Here is a 22,214-nt window from a genome sequence, read left to right as displayed (position 1 = left end):
TGTTACATCATGTAGGATATTTCGTTAATTATTTAACTTTGACCCCACGACTATATTGAAACTAAATGAGTGTTTTTGGATTTAAATAGGACACTTTAAATCTTAAAGACCAAAACAGGATTACGTCCAAATGTAGGGGACTAACTGAAGGTTGTAGAAGGCTTAGTGAAGAGGGGTTGAATCTATGGCTTTCTTTTACTTTAATGAAATAACCCTTTAATTACAAATTTTCAATCTGAATCTGTTTGAACTCAGCAGCAAAAAATTTATGAGACAATTTCATTTTGTCTCATGAATAGCAGAAAACAGAACAGAGAAGGGAAAAGAGAAGTTGACACCATCATGTATCCTAGTTCAGCTGTCTTGTGCAATACAACCTACATCCAGTCTGCACCACAATAGTGGTGGAATTTCTATTATAGTTAAAGTATTACAATTCAAAATGATTGACACAATTCTTTCCCTCTCAAGTTTTAACCTAACTTGATTTGGTTATGCTATTACCTAACTCTTCACTCTTATTGCTTACCCAACTAAGAAAAGGGTATCTCACAGATACAAGATACAATAATCAACCTAAAGAAATCTAAAAATCATTCTAGGCCTTTCACTCAAGTGCATCACTCAGCCTTTTTATCACTCTTTGGCTTTTACTTGATCTCTCTTTTTATGCCTTTTCACATTCAAAAAATTACAGAAATATATACATTAAAAATGAAAACTACAATCTGTAAAACATGAAGGAGATTGATTGCTTCAACAGCCTTTATTGCTATGCGATGAACCAGATTTGCTTAACTCTGATTTTGTTCCCCATTCTGCCGAAATGCTCCGTTGATAGAAAGTACTGTCCAAGTTGATGAACTCTCTCAAAGAAGACCTCTCATAACGTGAACTTTAAACTTTGGTTTACTCTCCTTACTTTTTCAGAAACAATTTTTTTTTCTTTTTGTATTTCTTTGTATGTTGCTGAGACGCTTTCTTCCAAGTCAACCCTTGAGATTTGTGCTTTACCAACTTAGCCGTTCACTTTCTTCCATTAATCCCCAAATTAAAATTTTAGAACAGATCCATTTTTCTTGACCAAAAGACTCAGAACAACAAAGAAAAAAAGTTTTCAATGGCAATCCCACATTTGAATCCTTAAAATACTACTTGGTCCCCAAGAAACAATCTTGGCCTTTGATTCACAGCAATGTGTCTCAGAAATCACTTTTTTCATATATCTCAAAATGTAGTAGTAGAGAGTTGGAAAGGGAGGGAAGAAAATAAGATGCATGTAAAAGGAAATTAATCACCTTTAGCCTTTGTTTTAACTTGATATGGTTTGATTTGGGTGATTAGATCTCAACCTTTTTGCTTAATCTTTCTCTTTCTTTCTTCTTTGATGATTGACTTAGGAACGAAGCACTCTCTCTCTCTTCTCTGATTTCTATCCGATTTGAAAAAGGAACGTTGCTTTGGAAGCAAGCACTTGGAGAGATTAGCTTGAGAGAATTACATTGGGCTTAGGTTGGCTTTGATCCAATCGACCCAGCTGAATTTCTTGCTTTGATTTCTTTGGGCTTCCTTTGTTTAGACGACCCACCAGCAGATTCATTTTGTTTCATATTGGGCTGCTGCTATGTTTGCTAATTATAGCATGCATCACTTAATCAGAAATAATCAAAACTAATTGGGTGATTAACTCACTAAAAATAATGTTTGTCATTGTTAATTTAATTTAGTTAATTTCTTAACTCAACGCTGACTAATTTAGTACTTTATCCTATTAAATAAATCAATATTACATGTTATTCTACATAAATTTTTTTATGTTTATTTTTATTATCTTAATTTTTTAGATAACAAAAATTAAAATTTTAATATTTTATTATAAATTTTTTTATAAATTTATTTTATTTATCTTAAATTTTTAGATAACAAAAATCGAAACCTTGCATGCATAAATCGAACTAACTGATTCAATTTATTGGGTGCATGCATAAATCGACTCTGACCGATTCAATTTGCATCTTTTTAATTCGAATTGACCAGCTTTGATTTATTATGAGAATTTATAAATCGAATGCATCTCATTCGATTTATATAGAAATATGCACTTGAGTGATCCATGTAACGTTTTTCTTTTTGGGTGAATTACATAATATTGTTTTGAGTTTGATTTAATTATATATTTTACCCTAATTTTAAACCAATAGAACATGTTAAATTTTTAATAGTAAGTTATAAAAAAACTGAATAATAATCATAATTGTCATTTTATTAAAAATATATTTTATAGGTTATAATTAATATGTTTGTAGTTTTAAAAAAAATGTATTAATTGCTTAATGATCTTATTAATATACATTAAAAACTTCATTAATGGAATACTCCTTAAGATATTGCACCAACATATATTATAATATTAATAATGTAAAGGAGTTTTAAAACTCCAAACAATCCAGGAGTATGGAAGGGTCTCGAAATAGTAAATATTTTCATAGAGCCAAAAATGAGAGTAGATCTTTTGTTATGAAGAAGTTAATTCTTTTTAAGGAAGTGATAGAATAATTTATCGAAAAGGAGAAGTCATATATTTCTACTTTTTTAAAAAATTATGAATTAACTTTTGGAAAAGTTAAAATTTTTTTTAAATGTTGTCAAAGACGCACATTGTGACTTTTCATAATTCAAAAGTAAAAAAAAAAAAAAAAGTAAAAAGAGCTCAACATAAATCATTGTAACTTTGGTACGGTAAAAAATCCTGTTATTACACAAATCAATGATGATACAACAAAAACACACATTCACCCTTTTCTTCAATATTACACCAAAGCCACTAAAAATTCAATGATGATATTGAACAAATCTCTCTAAGGCCCCATAGGAGTCCCCTATGTAGGATTCTTAATGGTACAGCTCCTTGGTACATGGAGACTATGAAACTTTGGTTCCTTTGGAACAGTTAAAATCCTCCTTCCTCGTGAACAAGGTTTCGAATTGGAAGCAGCACCGTTGCTTGTAGGTGAAGAAGCATCATTTTGACGTGGCTTTGCTGCGTCCTTTGGCTTCCCAATGTTTGAAGGCTTTTCAAGAATAACACTTAGTTTACAAGGCGTTCCAAGGACAACCTTTCCTTTCTTCCTATACAAAGCACTGCAATAAGGCACTTGTATCGATCAATTCTAAAAAATCATAATAACATACATAGATACACTATGAATATGATAACTGTTAACTTACCTTGGAGGCTTAACAGCTTTAAGCTGCATCAGTTGGGGTCTTGCTAACTTGTATCCTTGTTCAGGTGTATTTTCTGGATCAATTTGTTTCTTAAGTTTAGGAGCAGGACTTTGTGTTGCTGCAATCTGATGTTTTCTCATTAGGTTGCCTCCTTTGGTAGTGGTTTCTTTCAATTGTGAGGGAACCTTTTTATCCAAATTAGCTTCTTTAAGAATTCCTCTTTCCTGCAGCATAGGGAAAAAAAAAAAGAACACACAAGTCATACATAATTTATTGATATGCTTCGCTGTTGACTAATGTACCAACTTGAGCATAGACTACTTACATCAGTTCTCAGCTTAAAAGGCTTAGGATTTGTAGGCTTTAGTTTTCTGTATTTAACAACTTGAGAACTAGTAGTGATAGATGAATGCTTCTGTTTCAAAGTCATATCCATGGGGACAAGAGTCAAATCAATAAATGAAGGGGAAAATATTAAAAACATGAAAGAAATTATAAACTAGACCATACCTTGTCTGTGTTCCTTGAATCCTCAGTCTTGCTGCCAAGATTGACCTTATTGGGATCATTATTTGTAGTCATTATTCTGCAGTCACCAAATAGTTCATTGATCAAATGAAGCTGAAGATACACAAGAGACATACAGCAGACTGTTTTGCCTTTTGAGAGAGAATCAAATTCCATACCTGTTCTCATCAGGGGCTGAGGCATTTTCCTTGTCATCGTATTCAGTCAAACCAGCCTGGTTTTCTTTGTCATCAAAGTTAACAGATTTCTCTTTATCCTTTCTCTTTGTGGCTTCAGGGTTTTCACCCTTCTCTGAAACTGGTTTACTTTTCACCCCTCTCTGTTTTCTCTCTTCAGTGGTCTTTTTTTCTTCTTCTGTGGAATTTGACAGTGTGGTGGTAACCGAAGCTTCTGATGAACTCTCTACTCTTGTTGGTTTGCTACCACCAGAAGTTCCTGATTCAGTGCATCTTTCCAGTGAACCACCCCTTGATTTTTCATCTATTTCCATGTCACTTGAGTCAATTTCATTTTCCTCATGGGGCACATTAACCTGGCATTTCTCCATGCCTTTTACTCTCTTCTCCTTCATACATTTCACAGTGTTAGTCTCCGGACCCTTGCAGTTATTAGAATACAATAAATCAAACACACGGCTTTTGACCTCGCGTCCCCTTAGTTTCTTTCTTGAGGCAGAAATGTGCAATGAGTTGTTACATTCGTCTCCATTCTTCTTCCCCCCATTGAGTTCAAGCTTCTTCATTGCCGAACACAACCCTCTCATCGGTGTTTTCAGTTCCACAGAACTCTTGATCTTCACTGTCCTCTTCGGTGAGTGAAACACCAGAGCCTTGCCTACCATTCTGCTCTTAGGCACAGCAACACTCAAGGCTTTCTTGCTCTGAACAGTTCTGAATGGTTCGACAATGGAGACTTTCTTCTTTTGATTCCTTGGAGTAGTCAAAGCCTTAGCCACAGAAGGTGATTGTTTCACTTTGGCATTTGGTGTAGCAGAAGCAGAAACCTTTGCAAGAGGCTTATTAACTTTGGCCTTATTTTCAGCCATCTTGTGTGACAATGAGGAAATCAAGGCCATTCTTGACACCCTCGGCTTTGCCGGAGCTGTAAGCGGACACTTCAGATTTTCACTGCCAGACACAATTGAGAAATTGCTTCACTTCAAAGCAACAAATAAAGCACAGAAAATAACCCCAAAATAATAAGAAAAGTGTTCAACATAATGTTTTCTGTGAGCTACCTTGCTTCTCTTCTGTTTAATGCTTTTCTAAGCTTGACATTGGGACTTCTAGCTGCCATAACCTGATCGAAACCCAATAATCATTTAACCTAACTATTTATATTCATTAGTCATTGATTATTATAATAAGTTAAACAAACTAGAGTGAAACTAGAACAAACCCTAAGAACAAAATCCTTGTAAATTGCCTCAGAATCCAACTCTTCTTCGTGCTTTTGGTCACATCCTGAGTTCCAATTCAAGAAAATTACAATAAATTTTAGTTAATTAGTTTAAGGAAGCTAAAGAGTGAGATCTGAAGAGTTTCTAATTCAATACTTAGAAAACCTCGAGAGTGTAGTATTACCAAAACGCATGCAGAACCAGTTGCGGTCCTCGTCTGGGAGGCGAGGATCGGGTGCGGTGAGGTCAACGAATTTTGGGGCTTGAATCTTCTCATAGAAGTCTTCATCAATGGTTTCATCTTCTTCAATCACTGGCAAACACCGAATTTCCGCCATACTAATAAAAATAATCTTTCAATTCACTTCAATTCTTCTTCTTCTTCTTCAAGAGAGAGAGAGAGAGAGAGAGAGCGTGTAATGTGGAGACAGGAACACAGTAGTGTAGTGAAAAGTGAGGGGGTTCAAAGGACACATTTTTAAATTCGTTAGTTCTATCAAAGTAGCCGTTACGATTCCGACAGCCTGGTTGGCTGGTAAGAATAAACGGTATGTAATGGGTATGGGGTCTTTTCGGAATTACAACCTGTTTTTGGTTTACTAAATGGGCTGGGTTCCTGAATGACCCAAACCATGTGGCCCAATCATATCATAGCCCATAATAATGTTGATTTTATCGTGGCCCAAGATCATGTATAATGAGAGGTTTTTGTAAAAAAAAATTCCCCAGGTATAACTAGCTAAAATAACCAACTATATTGGATTGGTTTAGTGATTACTTCAATAATTTATTTAAACAAATGTGGTTCGAATTTCGCTTTCTATGTGCAGCAATTCATTAAAAAATACCGTAAAAAACAAAAAAAATTAAAATAACCACGCAGCTGAAGCTTTAATTGAATAATTTATCGCGATATTTCTTAATAAGCTGCATTTGAGTTCAGATTTTATTAGAGATAATTGATAAACCCTTAAATAGAGTATGTATTAGAGTTGTAATGAAAAAAAAAAGGTAAAATAACCACCACATGTTATTTATTTTTCATGCATTTTCCAATAAGATAAATATGGAATAGATATTATCACTTTCCAATGAATAGTGTTGCTCTTTAATTACATATTATTCCTAAATTAAGAAATGGATATCAACACTAATGCCACTTCTATCTTTAAGACTTTAACATATTCATGAAAGAATACAACAAAAAAGTCATGTATAGAGTAATATTATATCAATAGGAGGAATAAAATTCTCACCTCCTTGATAAAAAATGTCTCCCGTAATAAAAGTTAATTTAAAAAATTACACACAAAAATAAGTGCTAATATCAAATTAAAAGTTGCAATATTTTTCTCTTTAAAAAAATAGGACTTACCTAACATGTGTTGTAAGAGTATATAATAAACTTATTATTAGTGAAATGTTTTAAATTTTTTTATTTAATAGATATAAAATAATTTTTTTTGAACTTCCCACTCCCACTGGACTGAAGATAAGTCAACTTTATTGAGTTTGTGCGTTAAGTCAATTTGGTTCGGTGTTTTAGGCCTTTAGCACTTAAATTTTTCAACACCAGTAGAACATGGACCTTGGGGTCAAATGATAGATTTTATCCCACAATCAAATTTTTTTTCAACACAATCGTGATTTTCTTCTGTTATTTCTTACATTTAAAGCTAACTGCTCTAAAACTGAATTAGGCTTTTAATTCTCAGCTACTTGCCTTCTTCCATTCACGTTCGATTTAATGCACTTTAATGGCTTAGTTGGCGGTTAGGACGTGTCTTCTTCTTGTTTCTTTGCAACCACACCTTTCAAGTTTGAAGGGAGTAACCGAGTAATGCTACTATTTATAATTATTATACTCTCATGCTGATCAACATATTAATATTGTAATGGTGAGAAATATATGAAGTTAATCTCATATCAAAAAAAAAAAAATTGAGAAATTTATAAAAATGAGAGGCTAATAATTTGATATTTTAAGATTTTTAGTTGGAACTTATTTTATGTTCTGCCCAACAAAACATTTGAAATTCTAAAATACCATAATAGCCAACTAGCTAGCCACCCCAGCTTGTTTTTCAAAAACCACATTAGTATTATATTTTCATGTTATTATACAATGTTTTCTTGAAATAAATAAAAGAATAAAGAATGAATAATAAAGATAAAATTAAAAAAAATGAAATGATAAACATGAAAAAATAGTTATAAGTATAAAAGATAAAAAGATAACATATATAAATATATAGGAACACTAAATGAGCAGTTATATATAAAACCCTGTTGGTATTGTATATACTATATAGAATAGATATAGATAAGTATTAGTTTCTTAAAATGAAAAAAAAAAGAGACACGAAAAGATTAGCCAAATATAATTGGTTTATGTGTGAAATCAGATACTATCGAAGTTGGATTCAATTTAAAAAATGAATAAAAAATGATTTATTAAAGAAGGGTCTAGTTTACTTTTCGTTTTAAGAGAATAAAAATAAAAATTGGTTGGTCGTCTATAAAAAGAATGAAGAAAGAAGAGTGTAACACGTTAAGGCTCACACGAACAACATAACAAAAAGGGTGTATCACCATTCTTAGTTCTCATTAATCTCTCTTCATTATTTCCCAAACTATGTCTCACAGTTTCACCAATCCCTTGTTCTTATTCTTGGCAATGGATTATATGTTCATTTTTGGAAGTGTCATAGCTTCTAGTTTGGTGCTTGTGCTTTTTCTGTACGGTTCTACATCAAACAAGAGAAAATCCAGTGTTCCAAGTGGAACAACACATGCACAAAGTATAAAGACATCAGAAAATGGTACATGGAATCCACCAGAAGTCTCAGAAGGATGTGATGACATCATCATTGTAGGTGCTGGTGTTGCTGGTGCAGCCCTTGCTTTCACTCTTGGAAAGGTAGTACAGATGCTTCTTTCCTAGTTTCCTCTATTTAGAATTCTATTTTATGGTGGTTTCTTTGAGTTCTAGTTTCTAAATAAGTCTTAACTCATATATAAGATCTTATACTATGGTCTAATTAAATTGACATAAATAATGTCAGCTTTTAAGACTGTTCTGAATGAAATTATGCAAGTTGAATATGGATAAAATGCAGAAAATGTAGTTATAGGCCGCAAAGAATGTATATTTTAGAGAGAATAGTGTTTTGTATATATTCATTTTCTGTTTTTGTTTCTATGGCTTGGAGCTCCAATGGTTCTTTTTCATTAAGGGAAGCATAGATATATGTTCTAGAATTTAATTTTGATGCACTGTCAATGTAAAGTAGTTTTACACGTTCTAAAGGGATGAATGAACAAGACAGGATTGTGGATTTTGTCTCAGGATGGAAGACGAGTTCATGTTATCGAAAGGGACTTGAATGAACAAGACAGGATTGTGGGTGAATTGCTTCAACCTGGGGGCTATCTTAAGCTGATTGAGTTAGGACTTGAGGGTAAGCAAGAAATATTCAATCTTGAATTCCTGATGGATAACAAGGTTTTTTGTGACAAATTATTGAAGAATTTCAATCTTAGGTATGAACACATTCCCCCTGACTCTGCTCATCAAATTCAAGGCTCTTAATAGAATGAATGTTATGAGTTGTTGCAGATTGTGTGGATGAAATTGATGCACAACAAGTCTTTGGCTATGCCCTTTACAAAGATGGGAAAAATACCAAGCTCTCTTATCCTTTGGAAAAGTTTAGTTCTGATATTTCCGGTAAAAGCTTTCACAATGGCCGTTTCATCCAAAGAATGCGAGCGAAGGCTTCTTCTCTTCCCAAGTATAATTTTCTCACCAAGTTCACAATTTGATTCTTGAATAAATAGCTATACATGAAGACATGAAGTTCATATGATCTTGCTTTTGTACTACTATGTTTTGCAGTGTAAAATTAGAACAAGGAACTGTCACATCTCTATTAGAAGAAAATGGAATTGTCAAAGGAGTTCACTACAAAACTAAGAGTGGAGAAGAGCTTACAGCAAAGGCTCCTCTCACCATAGTTTGTGATGGTTGTTTTTCCAACTTAAGGCGTTCTCTTTGCAATCCTAAGGTATGAATTCTTTCACATATTGTAGAATAGAATAATGGTTCATAGTTCAAAGTTATTCAAGAGATTTTTTAACTTTCTTCAGGTTGATCTACCATCTTATTTTGTTGGTCTAATCCTGGAGAATTGTAATCTTCCATATGCAAACCATGGACATGTTATCTTAGGTGATCCTTCACCAATCTTGTTTTATCCAATCAGCAGCACTGAAATTCGGTGTTTGGTGGATGTGCCTGGCCAAAAACTACCTTCTCTTGGCAATGGCGACATGGCACTTTATCTGAAAACAGTGGTGGCTCCTCAGGTAGAAACCTGAACCATTCTGAGATTTGATACTTTTGTAAATAATGAACATTCTTGAATGTGGACTAGTATGTATGAATGTTTCATCAGGTGCCTTCAGAGCTGCATGATTCTTTTATAGCAACAGTGGAAAAAGGGAACATAAGAAGCATGCCAAATAGAAGCATGCCTGCATCACCATATCCAACACCTGGTGCTCTTCTAATGGGTGACGCATTCAACATGCGTCACCCTTTAACAGGAGGGGGAATGACTGTGGCCTTGTCTGACATTGTTCTGCTAAGAGATCTTCTTAGACCTTTGCGCGATCTCCATGATTCTACTGCTCTTTGCAAGTATCTTGAATCATTCTACACTCTACGTAAGGTATAATAAGTTTAGCATTGTCGAAACTGCTTCGCTCAAAAGCTTAAGCTGATAGAAAGAGACGCATGAATAGTTGTATTTCTAATACACTTTTCATGCAAGAGCTTCTCTTTTTAATTATAGAAGTTCTGATATCATGTCATGAAACGTGGATTGTTTGTATCTCTAATAAGGATATTATAGATTAATACAGTATCTAGATATATCTCGGGTTGATTTTATGTTGAGTGTGTTTGCATTGCAGCCAGTGGCATCAACCATAAACACATTGGCAGGTGCATTGTACAAGGTGTTCTGCGCATCACCTGATCCGGCTAGGAAGGAAATGAGGCAAGCATGTTTTGATTATTTGAGCCTTGGAGGTGTGTTCTCTCAGGGACCAATAGCTCTACTCTCTGGTCTCAATCCTCGCCCATTAAGCTTGGTTCTCCATTTCTTTGCTGTCGCTATATATGGCGTTGGCCGCTTGCTCGTGCCATTTCCTTCACCAACACGCATGTGGATTGGAGCTAGATTGATCTCTGTGAGTTCTTTTTTTTTTTTTTTCACATAAACTGGGAGGAACTGACACTGAATATTGTGTTTAGTAATCAGAGACCGAATTTTTTTCAGTCATGGAATACAAAATTTCAGTTTATCCGATATCTCTAAAAAGTGGAGACACAGGAATTGAAATTTCTAAAAACAAAGACTAAATTTTAATAACATTTCTTACAAAAAATATTATCATTTAACTTTTCATTTCTAAATCTACTTTTCAGTCTCCATATTTATTTTCAACTAGATATGATACTGAGACATAACTAATCTTAGACATTTACACCAAACACAATACATTTAATCTTAGTTTTCCTTCCAAACGCAACCTTAATAATGTTTGTTTATCATTTATGATTTGCTCTGCAACAAGCTCAAAAACATTTTGCTGATATTCAGGGAGCATCAGGTATAATCTTCCCTATTATCAAGGCTGAAGGAGTTAGACAAATGTTCTTCCCAGTAACTGTGCCAGCATACTACAGAACTCCCCCTGTTAATTTGCAGAACTAAATGATACTTGCAATATGTTTGTTCCATTGTCTTGTGACAATGACAGATAAAGAATAACAGAATATAAGTCAGTGTCCAACTTGTTTGCAAGTGTAATTAGTATCTTGCCAAAAATAAATAAGACATTGATTTTGTGCAATTTGTATCATAAAATTTGAAGAAGTCATTTTGAATATGGGACAAAACAAAGTTCCCAAACACAAATCTTGTAAGAATTAATTGGTCTGTACTCTGTATACAGTATGATTTATTGACCTCTATGCATATCAGTGAATACAAGAGGCAATAGTGATGAGGGTAGTGCTGAAACTTTGAAATATGTAGTTGTAGATTTGTAGTGTGTTAAATGAACCGGTCCTACATTGAAATGGCCATAAAATGTAGAACATGATAATGAGTAATGATGATTCTTGTATTCTGAAAGCGGAAAGACTTTTGACTTTTGACTTTTGATTTTGTGCAAAAAATAGTAATTCAACTTGCATTTGTTTACGCGTATAGAATACCGAGATATAAAATTGTATTAGGCAAATAACGCATTATGTCAAAAGATATTAAATTAGTATATTTTATGTCTATTCTAATAGAAAAAATATAGAAATACTAATAAGAGATATAATTTATTTTTTATTTTTTAATTAATTTTTTATAATTATATTTTTTATTATTATATTTTTTTCTTAAATTTTTTAAATAAAAAATAAAAATAAATTAAATTTTTATAATTTATTTTAATTTATTATTAAATAAATATAAAAATATTAATTTTTATGTTTCTATTTTTTATATCTTATTTTTAATATTTTATTTTATTTTTAACGAAAGCCTTATATACTTATCACTTGCTTAGGCTTATAGCTACTATATAAAATTTAATATTTCTCTCAGTTGAGGGGGGTTACTTGAATTGAGGCAAATTGGTTGTAACTCACATTTATCCGTGGTTCTTTAAAAATTCTTTTATAGTTTTGGGAAAATGTTTGTAGGGTCATCCATAATTGCAAATGTAGTTACATATACCATCAATACAATTAAGCTTATTTGCTGGCATACTTCATTGCCTTGGAACAAAAAGCGATATGTTATTATATGTACATTCTAAAACAAAAAAGTTTGATGTAAACATGTTAACTTCACCTTCCCCGTCCCTACTTTCCATAATTCTGGCTTGTTAGGTTCCAATCACATTCTAGTATTCTATACAAGAGGTGAAATAATATTTGTCACACTTTTTCTATAATTTATGGTATAAACGATATTTTTTGTTTCTTTTTATTAATTATTTTCAATATTAAAAGCAAAAAGATATAGAGAGAAGTGAATTGTGCATATAGTATTTTTCATACAAAAATATAAAAATTAATCACTAAGTTAATTACTATCTATTTATTTATATATACTTTTAATATATATTTTATATTTCAAAATATATTTTATATAATAACAGATTAGTAATTTATATAGTCACAAAAAAAAAAAGATTAGTAATTTATATTTTTTATTGATATAGTGCATAATTTGAAAGAGCAATCATTCTCCTTTTATGTTTTTCCCCCCAAAATTAACAATGCATTTGGTGGTTAATTATGTTGGGAATGCTACATGAAAAATACAGCTGATAATTATTATTCTTTCTTTTTTAAATGATTATATTTGTGTTTAATATAATTGATGAAATAATCTGTCATATTATTATTATTGAACACAAATTAAAAATTAAAATAAATTATTAAACTATTCTTCCACTTCAGCTCAGGACAAAAAAAAATATCGTAATCCACAAATTCAACCAAACAAAATACATAAATTCAATTATAATTTTAGTCTTTATTATTTATATTTTTTTTTTCAATATAACCTTTTTCTCGAGGCAATCAAGAGTAGAGTTGAATGATACAGGTAATAGTAGGGAGGGTAAAGACTAAAAAAGAAACAATAAATAAATATAGGATTAAACAACATCATATCCAGTACACTCCACTGCTAGGTTTCTCTTGTTATGTGTTGGGGACACAAGAGAATGGCTTTCTTTACACTTTGCCCACTTTGAGATCTTCCTGTCGTCACTCTTGCACAGCCTTGCAGCCATCAACTTAAAGCCACTCCTCAAGTAACTTACTATTGCGGGAAGTAGCTCTAATGGTGAGCAAGGAGATCGTCCCCCATTACATAGTACATGAACAAGTATGAATCATAATGTTGGCCATTGATTAAATAAAATCCCTGCAGCCTCCTTATGCACTTGAAAGACATTTTCTTGTACAAAAAGATTGCCGGGTTGTTGTAAGAAATTACGTGCAAATAAACAGCTCGGCATGTTGAAATGCTTGAAGCATATTTTATGACCTCCTTAATCAGAGAAGATGCGATTCCAAGTTTCCTATAAGTATCCACTACTCCAAGCGTCAGAATGTAAACTAAAGTTTGATCTGATTTGGCCGAGTCATATCCAAGCAGATCCACTATCTCGCTTTCTTTCGCAAAAACAACCCGTGCTGTCACAAATCCAATGAGCTCATCACACCGGCCATCTGGTCGATTAGAGTCTACAACTCCCCCATGACACAATGTCACATCCATTTACCACATCGTGGAAGAAAGTAGCTTCATACCTGATGGGAAACAGTTTCGTATGGATATGCTCTAAAGTCTCTAAGTCAGAAGGTCGAATGGGCCTGTAGCATATTTTTGGCTTAGTAGAAAATTTTGAGGCTACCATTGAGGTTTTTGTTCAAGAAGAAATAACTTAATCGCCAGCAAATATCTGATGTCCTTGGAACGGTCGTGCAACCACTTCTCCTTCTATTTACTCTACAACAATGATAAAGGCCATTGAATACTTGCTATTACTTTATTCATAGAATCAGAAATTGATGGAAAGATTTGGATATTGTGTTCTTTAGATTTTTTTCAACCAAATTTTGTGTATTTGTAGGATTGAATTATAACTCTTTTGATGGAGAAAGAGCTACAAAAACGACTTAATTCATTGAATAAAAAAAAGAGAGAAAGAATATTATACTTTATATTTCTTGATTGATTGAATTAAATTGTATTATGAAAGTAAAACTAAATATATATAGAGCATTGGCCTAAGAAAGATAAAAATAAAGATAAGATAAGATAAGAAAATAACATAAAGATAAGATAAGATAATAAAGACTAAAATTGTAATTGAATTTATGTATTCTGTTGGGTTGAATTTGTAGACCACCTCATGGGTTAAGGTGGAAGAGTAGTTTAATACGCCCCCGCAAGCTGTCGGATGGAAGATAATCCGCAGATTGGATAAGTTCTAATGAAATTGTTGAGGAAGACGCGTCTAACGTGGTGACGCAAAGTGAGATGCGTGCGGCAGAAGTTAGAGCTGCCGACGGCAAAAATATAAAAGGAGATGTTGTGCTTGAGCAGAAAAAAAAAAGAAAAAATAAGCGCTTAGAGCGCAATAAGATTGATCATTAGAGGGCGCGTATGTCGCAATAAGAGTGTTCTTCAAATAGCGTGTAGAGCGCGATAAAAAGAGCGCGTGGAGCGCAATAAGAGTGCAGATAAAACTGTTAAAACAGATGCAGATTGAACTGCTGAAACAGAATGCAGACATGACTGCTGAAACAGAATGCAGACGAAACTCTCGGATGCAGATGGAACTGCCGGAAGAAGGTGCAGACAAACCATAGTAACTATTCCATGAATGATAGTTGTTTCTGTAACCAAGACTAATGTTAGATTTTTTACTTGAATGGACGTAACAGAGATTGGTTGGATTCTGAGCTAAATTAAAAGATTGATTATTCATTGTGGGAGGAAGTTGAAAAAGAAGTAAGGTGATTTTTCACCGGAAAGATGATAGCTTATATATCCTCTTCAAGGAGGATACCAAGGCTCTGATACCATGATAAAATTGTAACTGAATTTATGTATTCTGTTGAGTTGAATTTATAGACCATGAGATTTTTTTTGTTGTCATGGTTAAGGTAGAAGAGTAGTTTAATATAAACATCTTAAATTTTTGAAGTAGACTTGTTGATTATTTGAGTGTGATAAAATTGATAAAAAAATATTTTTAATAAAAAAATCTTTTTTTATTGTATTTAATAAATTTCTAGTAATGAAAATAAAATACTAGTAAAAATATAAAAAAATAATTTTTTGAGAAGTTATAATTTATATTTTTTTTAGAAAAAGATCTTTTTAAAAAAATGATTTTTTTACGTAATAAATAAATAAAAAATATTTTTATATTGTTATATTAAAACGTAATTGATAAATAAATTTTTTTTTAATATAATATCTAAATATAAAATTATTTTTATTTTTTATAAAATCTTTTAATAAAATAACTAAAAAATATTTTTTTAAAAATCCATCTGAACAAGCCTCGAAGGAAAACAAGAAGTTTAAAATTATAGGAGCCTCCATGGTTTTAAAGACCAGAGTAAGTAACTATTAATCTGAAGGAAAAAATGTGGAAGTACAAAATGGCAAGAACCTCTGCCCATAAAGGATATAAATCCAAACTTTATAGTAATCATGCAATGTAATTTGTAATTATCACAAAGTGCAAAGTTACCGATTAAGTGAAATTTGAATTAAATAATAGTTGTGGATCATAGCTGTTGCAACTTGCACTTTACTACTACTATCATACACACACATCCATCAGAATCTCTCTAACACTCGGAAAGTAAGTGCGCATAAATCTAACTGAGGAAAAAAAAATACTATATCAGAAAACGAATATTAAAAAAAAAGAAAAATAAAAAGGAAAAAAAAATACTAGATGCCATTGCGTCTATATCCAAATCCAAGTCTATAGATTTCACCGCTTTCTGACTCTGAGTCACACACTTCTCAGATCTGATCTCAGTGCTCAGTTCTCACTATACAGAGATCTAATCTTTCTTCATTTTGTTATCAGCCTGAGGTAACCATTCCTCACTTCCCGCAATTCTTCAATCTTTCCATTTTCCATGTATACCCACTTTGCTTCCTTTAATGATTCTGAACTCTTATGCGCTAAAGCTTACATTTTTAGTATTAAGATTTCTAATTTATTGTTTCTTTGCTTCCTTCAAAGCTATAGTCATTTTCTGAATGGATTTGTATGAACTTCGTGTTCGATTAGAACTTAAACCCTTTCTGAGGTGATCTTTTTTCAAGGTTTTTTTGAAGTTGTGAAATAGACATTTTTATTAAGCTTAGAGTAACTGTGCCCTGTTTCTGAGCCCTTTTCATTATTATTAGAGGTTGTTAGAATCAATCATTGATGTCGGTTGTTATATAATCTCATAGAGAAGTAACTATGGATAGCAATTACAACTTGCCAAGCTAATTTCTTTAATGAAAAGTGATATAGGGAAGAAAATTGGATCTTTCTATATGGAAGTATAATGGGATTGTTAGGTGACTTTTGCTGTGTGTAACTTAGGTTGTTAGCACTGCAAAATATAGTTGATACTTGATAGTGACTCTGGATTCTGGAAAACATGCTTAGAATATAAAACTAGAAGTATCTTATTTACCTTTTGTGGAAATACCAGAATTGAACATGTCCTTAAAACTTCTGATAGGTTTGAAGGCTCACTGCTATTATCATGTCAAGGAGGCTGGTAAATCCTTCGCGTCGGTTAGCTGATGCTGGAAGTATACCATTTGTGGCCTCTATTCAGTCCAAATCTCGCAACTCTCCCGTGCTATCTATCGGTCTTGTTGTTGTGGTAAACTTTTATTTGAATTGTGCATTTCATTACAAAGATACTATGGTTCCATTATATTTATGTGCAATATTTTTGTTTGCCTGTTAGATGTGCACTTTTTTAGCACCGAAAAATCCTGCATTCGTAAACAATGTTCTCCTTGATCTCCTCCTTTTGCAACTCATTAGTCATTATTGGTTTTCTCAATTTACTTTATACAGTATATTTGTCACTACTTGCTTTCAACTCATTGCATATCTAATAGGTGATATTTGATTATTTGCAAATTTACAGGGTGCAATCCTTCTGATCGGTTATTGTTATAGCAATTCAGGTTTGTAACTTTGTCAATTGGCAATGTAGCATATAATCTGTAAGTACAACCCTAGTCGTCCTTGATTTGCATCAATCATTTAGAACCTGTATCATCCTGCCATGATCATTATGTCACTCTGAAGTGGTTAAATTTGATCAAATAAAACCATTACAAAAACAAATATATAGAAAGAAGGGGAAAAATAGCAAATCGGTGAATGAACTGACAATGAAAATAATGTCATGAATTTGTCTATGCTTCAAAATTCTAGTGGTACTGATTGTTGCTCCAATGCATTTGTCACATGCAGGGAGTAGCAGTGATATCAAGGATGTAAGTAAACTTGAAGGTAAATATCTAAACTATCATTTTTTTTTATTTTATTTTAAATATTAAGCTTCCTAAGCACTTTCCTTATAGGACAGCATGTGCATTATTCATGTAAAGCTGAAGTACTGAGTTATTCTGTTTTTCTAATTTCCTCCAGATAGGCTCTAAAGACTGTTATTGTTTTTTAAAACATGTGTGCAAAAATAGATACTAAAATTTTGGGGGGGCTCATCTGATATTCTGATTTTTCCCTTATGCTTGTTTCATAATGATTCTTGTCAATATACTTCAAGTGTGCTGAATTTGAGTGCCATGGCAACATAAATTTTCTTTTGTCTCTCAGTGCAATAATTTAGACATAAAGAATCAGTTTTATATTTTTCATGTTCTTTCTAAAATTTGCTAGAGACAGATATTTTTATAATATAGATGGTGACTAGGTGTATCATATTTATCCATGCTTAATTGATGATAATGTATGTGAATCTGAATGTTGGACATTGTTTATAACTGTCTCGGTATTTTAAGTAGTACAATTTCATTAGTATGTAATTTAGAACTGCCTTTTTCAGATTTTGGGTCCTGTAGCATTTCTAGTGTGCATATGCAGGTGGAGGCTCCTGCACAGCAGAAGTTCTACAAACATTGCCCCTGTTGAAGAAAGCATACGGAGACAGTATGCACAAGGTTTTGCATGTCGGCCCTGAATCTTGTTCCGTGGTATCCAGTCTATATCAAGAAGAGGATACCGAGGCTTGGGGAATTGAACCATATGAGTTAGATGATGTCAGTTCGAAGTGCAAGAGTCTTGTACGCAAGGGCATTGTGCGTGTAGCTGACTTGAAGTTTCCTCTCCCTTACCGTGCAAAGTCATTTTCTCTTGTAATTGTGTCAGATGCATTGGACTACTTATCTCCAAGATACCTGAACAGAACCGTGCCAGAGTTGGTGAGGGTATCTGCTGATGGAGTTGTTATCTACGCAGGTAGATCCCCTTATGTTAAGCAGCTTGTTTGATGGCATAACTGTATACAAAAAGTTATGCAGGTTATGTTCGGTTCACTTTTCGTTTTCTTTGTCCTGACATGTCATCTTTGTTTCAGGTTATCCAGGTCAGCAGAGAGCTAGAGGTGGAGAAGTGGCCAAATTTGGTCGTCCAGTAAGTCACTAGTATTTATTGAATTTGATATCTTTTTGGGATTTTGGCATATTTGGATAAGGGAATGATTTCTCTTGGAAAGAAGAAAGGGAAGTAGCATAGATTGAAACCATCATAGTTTGATAGGCAGAAGGAGAGAAGATGAATTAGATTCAACTGATTGTATGGCCAAATATCAAGTTAATTTTTTTATCAAGCTCGCTTTCGTGAATTTTCTTCATAGTAATCAATACAGACGTAATAATTTTAGTACAAACATAAGCAAATGTAGGTCCAAACTTGGAAATGACCATATTGATAAGTTAATCCTTAAATTGTTAAAAGAAAAACTAAGTAGACTGCATATTTACGTCCAAATTTCACTTGAGCATAGTTATGCTTCTAATTAAGCTTCTCCTTGTTGGGAACTTGATGTTCTTGTTTTTATGAAGGCGAAACTGCGCAGCTCATCGTGGTGGATTAGGTTTTTCGTTCAGACAAGCTTGGAAGAGAATGAAACTGCTGGCAAGAAGTTTGAGCAGGCTTCAACCAAGAAAGGATACAAGCCAGGTTGCCAAGTATTTCACCTCAAATCATACGCTTGAATTTTTCAGCTTCCTTGTTTTGAACTCTTCATCACTTATTATTGGTTTAGAAAGCATGCTGATATATATAGGCACCTTGAGCACCCGAAGGGTAAAAGTTCCACATATATATATTTTGATGGAAATTATAGTATTATTTGATTTGATATTCCAAATTACTATAATGATGAGACATTGATACATTAATTATTTATTTTCTTGGTAATCCCATTTGTAAACTATTTAATTCGTCTTGATGGTGTTTTATTATTTAGAAGAATCGCCAATATAATTTCACAATTGACACTCATGTTTCATGACTACTACAAGTAATCTCTAGTTTATTTGAATCTTATTATATCATCAAAGAGCAACATCCCTTTGTTGCTTATAAGGCAGGTTTGTTTTTTTATTTATTTTTATTCTTAATAGCAGAGAGCTGCACAAACAGGAATTAGGATAATTGATAATCGTTAAATGTTTTGATGTGTTCTACTAAATATGTGTTAATATCTTAATTATTATCTTATGAGTAATCATTAATATTTAACGTGTTCGACTAAATATGTGTTAATATCTTAATCATTATCTTGTCAGTTATCATTAATTAATAGAAAAAAAGATCTTTTAAAGTGACAATGGTAGTAAAGTAATAAAATGAAGTTTTAATCATTTTTAAATTTATAATATTTATTATTTGTAAGTCTCATTATTTTAATCTAATAGTGATTAATGGTGTATTTTTTTTAAGGTTATAATATAATTTTAGAGGAATCGGATCTAATTAATAGTATCTCAATTATATATGCCGGAATATGTAAGATGTATAATAAATTCGATTTTGTTATGTGTATACTAAAATTAGTTATTAAAGTTCGTCACTAATATAAAATATATATTGAAATACAAATATATATTAAAAATAAATTAGATTATATATATATTTATATACAAATATATTAGTAATTATTTTAATGGTAAATTTTAGTTTACAAATAATATTTTTTTGTAATAAATTACACGCATGCTTGCTCATGTACATTGAATTTACAATCATACTTGTTCCTAAGTTCAAGTTGAATGGTTCATGTAAGAAAAGAGGCTTTTGGGAATTAGTGATACATAGCGGTTCTGAATTGTTTGGATGGGAATTGAATTGAAGGTGCTTTCAAGATTCAATTAGAAATTTAGAATATATAATATTCAAATATCCTTCCCAGTTCCCACAATCCCACCCATGATGTTACAGCTGGACAAAGCATGGCTCCATAAGCACAAACATCTCGTGCCATATGAATTCTTTCGTCTTACTAAAACTTAAGAAAGGTCTTAAAAGGCATTATGAGTTTTGTATATACTGTTAGGTAACATTTAAAAATATTTGGATGATTGTATGTGTAATAATGCACAACATTTATGAATTGTACAATCCGTGATCAATCACGTGTGCACACAACATCCATGCATAATTTTTTTTCTTCTTAAAAAACAAATTATTGAACCACACTTGAGTATATACTTTATAAATTATAATATAGTTTAGAGTAAAGAAAGGTCCCTGACCTTTTTTTTTCGTTGAATATTTTAGTCTTCAAGGATTGAAAAAATACATTCATGTCCCTGACTCTTCTAAAACGCGAATAAATTTATCCTTTCGTTGAATTCACTCCGTTGAATCCAACAAAAAATTCTGATGTGGCAAACGTAGAGCTGGCCTGACCGTTACGAGATGACACGTAGCTTTCAACTTTTGAAAATAGGACAAATTAGTCCCCACGCACTAAAACGATACCATTTCACCACCTTCTCCAATCTTTCAAATTGTTGAGCCTAATCCTTCGACTCCATAGAAACGGTGAAGTGGGTGTAGTGGATGAAGAAGAAAGGGAAGACTTTGTTTTACCCAAGTAGCTTCTTCTTGCTTATGAGTTCTTGCTCCTCCAATCTTGGCATAGCTAGCTTCTTCTTGCTCATCCTCCTCGCCTTCCTCTCCTGCTTCTTCTTCTTCCGCTGCTCCTCCACTAATTCAGTTTCTCTCTAAAAAGGGCGATCAATGCAATGTTTATGATGGTAACTAGATTTGGGATGAATCCTACCCTTTCTACCACTCTACCAATTGTTCCTTCCTTGATCAAGATTTTCGATGCTTTGAAAATGGAAGACCTGATTTCGAAAGGCAAAATTTTGTTGATAAAAAGTATACATCATGGAGGACTAGCTAATGTAAATTTTTCACGCAAGAGGAATTGTTTTTGTTTCTCATCCAATTTGGGTTTTTTCTTTACATTGCAGGTTCTGTTTGTGTACTTTTTTTTAACCACAGCTGGTTATGCTTCTATGGCTATAATCGGATACCTCATATTTGGTCCAAACCTTCAATCACAAGTAACATTGAACCTGCCAATAGACAAATTAAGCTCAAGAGTAGCAATATACACAATATTGGTCAATCCAATATCGAAGTATGCTTTGATGACAACACCTATCACCAATGCTTTGAAAAATTTGCTTCCAAGAAAGTACAAGAACAGATTCACCAAAATTTTGGTCAGCACTATGATGGTAATCAGCATTGTCATTATTGCATTGACTGTGCCTTTATTTGGAAAACTAATGTCTCTGGTTGGAGCATTTCTAAGTGTCACAGCTTCTATTCTTCTTTCATGCTCATGCTACTTGAAGATTTCAGGAAAATACAAAATTTTGGAGTGTGAAACAATAGCCATTTTGGGGTGTGAAACAATAGCCATAGTGGCTATAATTGTAGCAGTTGTGATAATTGGAATAGCTGGAATATATACCTCACTCATGGATGACATAAATGTATTAAGTATTTAGAAAACATTGCATTCTAATCACATGAACTTGATACAAATTCAAAGAAGCCATGCCATTTTTTTTACTTTCTTGAATCATTCTTCTACAATACAAATTCTCTCCCTCTTATATCAGGATATCCAACACTAACCTATAGAAAAACTAAAAATAAACATTAATGACGTGTTTTTTGACACGGATTCAACTTCAATTATAGATAGAAATTATTTCATGCTTATGAAACACAAAAGTTTATTATTTGCCTATCAAACCTGTCAGGTCTAAGCAATGCAAAATCAAGAATCATTTCACGTCTGTTGGTGACAGCAATGACAATAACACCAGTGTTTTCGGTAAATCCGTCCATTTCAGTGAGTAATTGATTCAGTGTTTTC

The 22,214-nt window shown here is 32.6% G+C and overlaps 3 protein-coding genes and 1 pseudogene across 3 annotated transcripts; 2 read left to right on the top strand and 2 right to left on the bottom strand.

The window, feature by feature from the left end:
* Positions 1-2,719: 2,719 nt before the first annotated feature.
* LOC107468752 (uncharacterized) lies at positions 2,720-5,550 on the bottom strand. Its single transcript, XM_016088114.3, has 8 exons — positions 5,340-5,550; positions 5,155-5,219; positions 4,994-5,055; positions 3,915-4,883; positions 3,739-3,814; positions 3,554-3,643; positions 3,229-3,452; positions 2,720-3,141 (listed from the first exon to the last, which is right to left on the bottom strand). Exons 1-8 carry the CDS (start codon positions 5,491-5,493, stop codon positions 2,880-2,882), a joined length of 1,902 nt encoding a protein of 633 aa, XP_015943600.1. The 5' UTR covers positions 5,494-5,550; the 3' UTR covers positions 2,720-2,879.
* Positions 5,551-7,647: 2,097 nt separating this feature from the next.
* Positions 7,648-11,368, top strand: LOC107468743 (squalene monooxygenase SE1-like). Its single transcript, XM_016088103.3, has 8 exons — positions 7,648-8,075; positions 8,505-8,616; positions 8,775-8,949; positions 9,054-9,222; positions 9,305-9,523; positions 9,613-9,888; positions 10,133-10,411; positions 10,825-11,368. Exons 1-8 carry the CDS (start codon positions 7,791-7,793, stop codon positions 10,936-10,938), a joined length of 1,629 nt encoding a protein of 542 aa, XP_015943589.1. The 5' UTR covers positions 7,648-7,790; the 3' UTR covers positions 10,939-11,368.
* A 1,521-nt stretch (positions 11,369-12,889) lies between these two features.
* On the bottom strand, positions 12,890-13,764 carry LOC107468498 (histone acetyltransferase MCC1-like; annotated as a pseudogene).
* A 1,911-nt stretch (positions 13,765-15,675) lies between these two features.
* Positions 15,676-19,244, top strand: LOC107468674 (probable pectin methylesterase CGR3). Its single transcript, XM_016088007.3, has 7 exons — positions 15,676-15,862; positions 16,509-16,655; positions 16,929-16,968; positions 17,261-17,299; positions 17,891-18,265; positions 18,384-18,439; positions 18,871-19,244. Exons 2-7 carry the CDS (start codon positions 16,533-16,535, stop codon positions 19,021-19,023), a joined length of 786 nt encoding a protein of 261 aa, XP_015943493.1. The 5' UTR covers positions 15,676-15,862; positions 16,509-16,532; the 3' UTR covers positions 19,024-19,244.
* Positions 19,245-22,214: the final 2,970 nt, after the last annotated feature.

This window comes from Arachis duranensis, chromosome 10 (genome assembly GCF_000817695.3).
Source record: "Arachis duranensis cultivar V14167 chromosome 10, aradu.V14167.gnm2.J7QH, whole genome shotgun sequence".
In the NCBI taxonomy this organism is placed as follows: domain Eukaryota; kingdom Viridiplantae; phylum Streptophyta; class Magnoliopsida; order Fabales; family Fabaceae; genus Arachis; species Arachis duranensis.
Note: the sequence above shows the minus strand (reverse complement) of the source record. Positions and strands in the feature narration are given on the sequence as shown.